At 57.3% G+C, this 3268-nt stretch overlaps 1 protein-coding gene across 1 annotated transcript; it reads right to left on the bottom strand.

Moving 5' to 3' along the window:
* Positions 1 to 347: 347 nt before the first annotated feature.
* CONPUDRAFT_157074 (uncharacterized protein) lies at positions 348 to 2625 on the bottom strand (the record flags this gene model as incomplete). The annotated part of the gene is made up of 2 exons (XM_007774009.1): positions 348 to 368; positions 424 to 2625. The coding sequence occupies 2 exons, from the start codon at positions 2623 to 2625 to the stop codon at positions 348 to 350; spliced, it is 2223 nt and encodes a 740-aa protein (XP_007772199.1).
* Positions 2626 to 3268: the final 643 nt, after the last annotated feature.

Genomic DNA, 3268 nt, shown 5'->3' with positions numbered 1-3268 from the left:
GCTCTTCCGACTGAGAAGCATGACCCATGCGTAGGACGTGCAGTCATCCATGAGGACAAGTGCGTATGATTTTTTATTCCACGACTCGACTGCGAACTCTTTGAGATCGGCATGGATTAATCCAAGGAACTCATTGCTGCGATGTTCGTTTGGTGGGAACGGAATCTGGTGTTTTTTACCCAGCATGCACCCCTCGCACGGACGACGAATCGTCGGCGAGGGTAAGCTAAGACTCGAAGGAACTCCTTCGACATGTTTCCTAGCGTAGCGAAGCACTTCGTCCGAGCAATGCCCGAGACGTTGGTGCCAGATCTGAAAGTCGGGTAGATTCATTCCGACAACACCAGTCACATGAGCCTGGTGCAGATCTAATGATGTGTGAACCCAAAATAGGTTCCCCCCAGGGCACACTGTAGCGTGCACCACTTCCTTCGACTTGTCGGCAGTGAGCACTACCAACTTGTCGGCATCTCCGTGCAGAATGTTCCCGTTGCGGCAGAATTGACCCGTCGAAAGCATACGAACGGTTCCGCCGGGAAGGTAAAAAACGGGGTAGATTCGGGTCGTGCAAGGTTTCCCTCGCGTATTCTCGTGGCGAAGGACAACTGTCCCTGAGCCCTCACACCGGATAGATCCGGACGATGTTGAGACGGTAAACTTCTCTTCCTCTGGTAGTTCCTCATACTCGGAGAAATCCGAGAGTTCGAACGTGAAGTGCGTGGATGCACCTGAGTCAAGCACCCATCCAATAGGATAGCGTGCATGCAGCTTGTCATGAAGAGATTTCTCACGGTCAGTGTCGCGTACGACCAATGCTTTATCGATGCAAATATCACACCACTGAGAACTTGAATGTACGCATTGTCCATTCATTACGTCTGCAGATACATGCGAAGAATTACTACCGACTACATATGGTTCACCTGTAAAGGAATTAGCACCAGATACATTGTCAGCGGCATCGATAAAACTGGTTGCGCACCAGACCGACTCGCAATCGAGTGACACCGCCCGTTCTCCGCCCTGTTCGGACGGTTCCTTGAGCGACATACCCTCGAACTCCTCGATGTCGTCCTCATAGCCGTACTCGGCGACTTGGACTGGAGTGGGCGCCATGGTACGGCGAAGGTCCTCCTTCTGTTGCTGGTACTCTGCGTACGCCTCTGCGTTCAGCCAGCCCTTGTGGCCGGTGGCAGAGTCGTCGACATAAGCACCTCCGCCGGCGAGGCGGTCACCAAGCTTCTGACGTTTCTTGTAGTCAGAGAACTTGGTGCGCTTGGTAGGACCTAACCCAGACACATATTGGTCAAAGTCGGAAGCGCGCGGAGGGGTAACCGACGGCTTACGAGAAGGCTCCTCTACCGGCTCGATGCGAGCCGACAGAGGCGGGGACGCTGAGGGGCCCATGGAGAGCCGCTGAATAAGCGGCGTCTCCCCCGCGAACGCGGGCAACTCGGCGCGCGTTCCCTCAAAAGTGGGCGCAATGCCCTGGTCCCGCTGGCGCTTGAGTGCGCCTGCGGTTCCGTGAGGGGGCGCCGGAGTGCTGCTACGGCCTTGGAAGGCCGTCGCGGGTTGGTGGGACCGCTTGCGCGGATCGGGGGTAGGTGCGGAATACACCGGTGGAGAGTATGAGGGGCCAGACGGCCCGGAAGCGACGTGCGCGACGTGGTAGATGGGAGCCGGCGTAGTAAATGTCGCCGAGTAGTTAGCAGCGGCGGGTGCGGCACTCTGCGCCGTCGGAGATGGCGACGCGCTGGCAGGAGCCGACGACGAAGCCGCGTTAGCGGCCGCCGGCTTCTGTTGCTGCTGCTGTTGCTGCTGCGCCTGATGCTCCTTGCGCTCCTTCTTAGAAGGACGCTTCTTCTTGCCGTCAGATGACGACTGGCCGTTGTACTGCTTCGTACCGGAGCTAGCCTTGTTGGCCTGCTCCTCCTTCACCTGAGGCGACTTCTTCTTCTTCTGCGATGCGGAGCGTAACTCCCAGTCACTACGGATGTGCATCATGACGAGCTCCTTCGTCAGAGTACCAAGAGAAATGGGCACGGTAGGCCCAGCGCCGGCAGTAACTTGCGCCGTCGAACTCTTGTACTGAGTGGCGTTGATGGCGTGCTTAGCGGCTTCGTAGCCGCTGGGGATCTTCGAGAACAGGATGGCGCCGGCGAACTCGCCAGGCACCTTCCCGCCAAGGGAGGTGTATCGGTCCAGGGAGGCGACGATCTTGGCCATGGCCGGGTTGGGGTCGGTGTCGGCAGGGATCTGGGTGTTGAGGGCTACCTTGAGCTCGTTGATCGCGGTACTGATACCGCGCGCTTGCGCGCTGCCGGCGAGCTTGTCGAGGATCGCACGCGCCTCGTCCAAGCCCTTAACAATCTCGCGTTGATCGTGGCTGAGCGCCTCGAGAATTTTGCCGACCGCCGTGTCGTTGTGAGTCTCCCATTGGTTGACCTCCTTGAAGTCCGAAGTCAACGTCTTCATCTCTGCGCGGGTGTTGCGCAGAGCCCATCCGGCCCCTGAGGCCCGGATATGGTTTTCCATGCGGGTACGCCAGGAAAGGATGTCGGTACCGTTGTAGATACCGCAGATCTGAGCGGACGTGGAGAGCGTGAGGTTGCCAGAAGTAGACATGTTGATGAATCTGGGGTTTAAGATAACGTCAGCGTGGGTACACTCGACGGATTACATCATGCCCAGGCGAGTCCGCGGTAGACTAGCGGTCTAGACCTCCAGAGCCGCTCGAGACCCGAACCGGTTAAGGTGCATGGGTTCCTTCACACATGACAGGAGGGTGTCCCCTTGATTCCTGCCGCCCTGGTGTTAACCAGTGGGCGAAGGGGGAAACGCTTCGGATGAACCGTTGCGAATAACTCCCCCCCATGGCATACTAAGCCGCCTTGAGGTACTAGGCTCCGCCGCGCCCCGCGGGGCTCATAACCTGACAAAGGACTGACGCGAGTATAGCTAGGATGTCTATGAAAGCGCAGACTCACCGGGCAGTTAGTGTTGAAGGTTGAGTAGTAGCGGGTTAGGCTGATAGCTGACGATGGTAGTCGTTCGGTGGAGAGAGAAGACTTAGATGATATTCATGGTAGCGACTGTATATATATGACAGGAGCGTGTGAAGTCACTACCGTATTCGTAACTACTGTGCAGTCCATGTCCCACGGTAATGCGGGACGGCTACGTAAGCAGAACGTGGCCCTATGCGATGAACGCGGAGCCACACGAGTGCGTAAGCGCTTAAGGTACCGCTAGGATACTAAGCGCCTGA

Source organism: Coniophora puteana (assembly GCF_000271625.1).
Source record: "Coniophora puteana RWD-64-598 SS2 unplaced genomic scaffold CONPUscaffold_11, whole genome shotgun sequence".
NCBI classification, from domain to species: Eukaryota; Fungi; Basidiomycota; class Agaricomycetes; order Boletales; family Coniophoraceae; genus Coniophora; species Coniophora puteana.
Note: the sequence above shows the minus strand (reverse complement) of the source record. Positions and strands in the feature narration are given on the sequence as shown.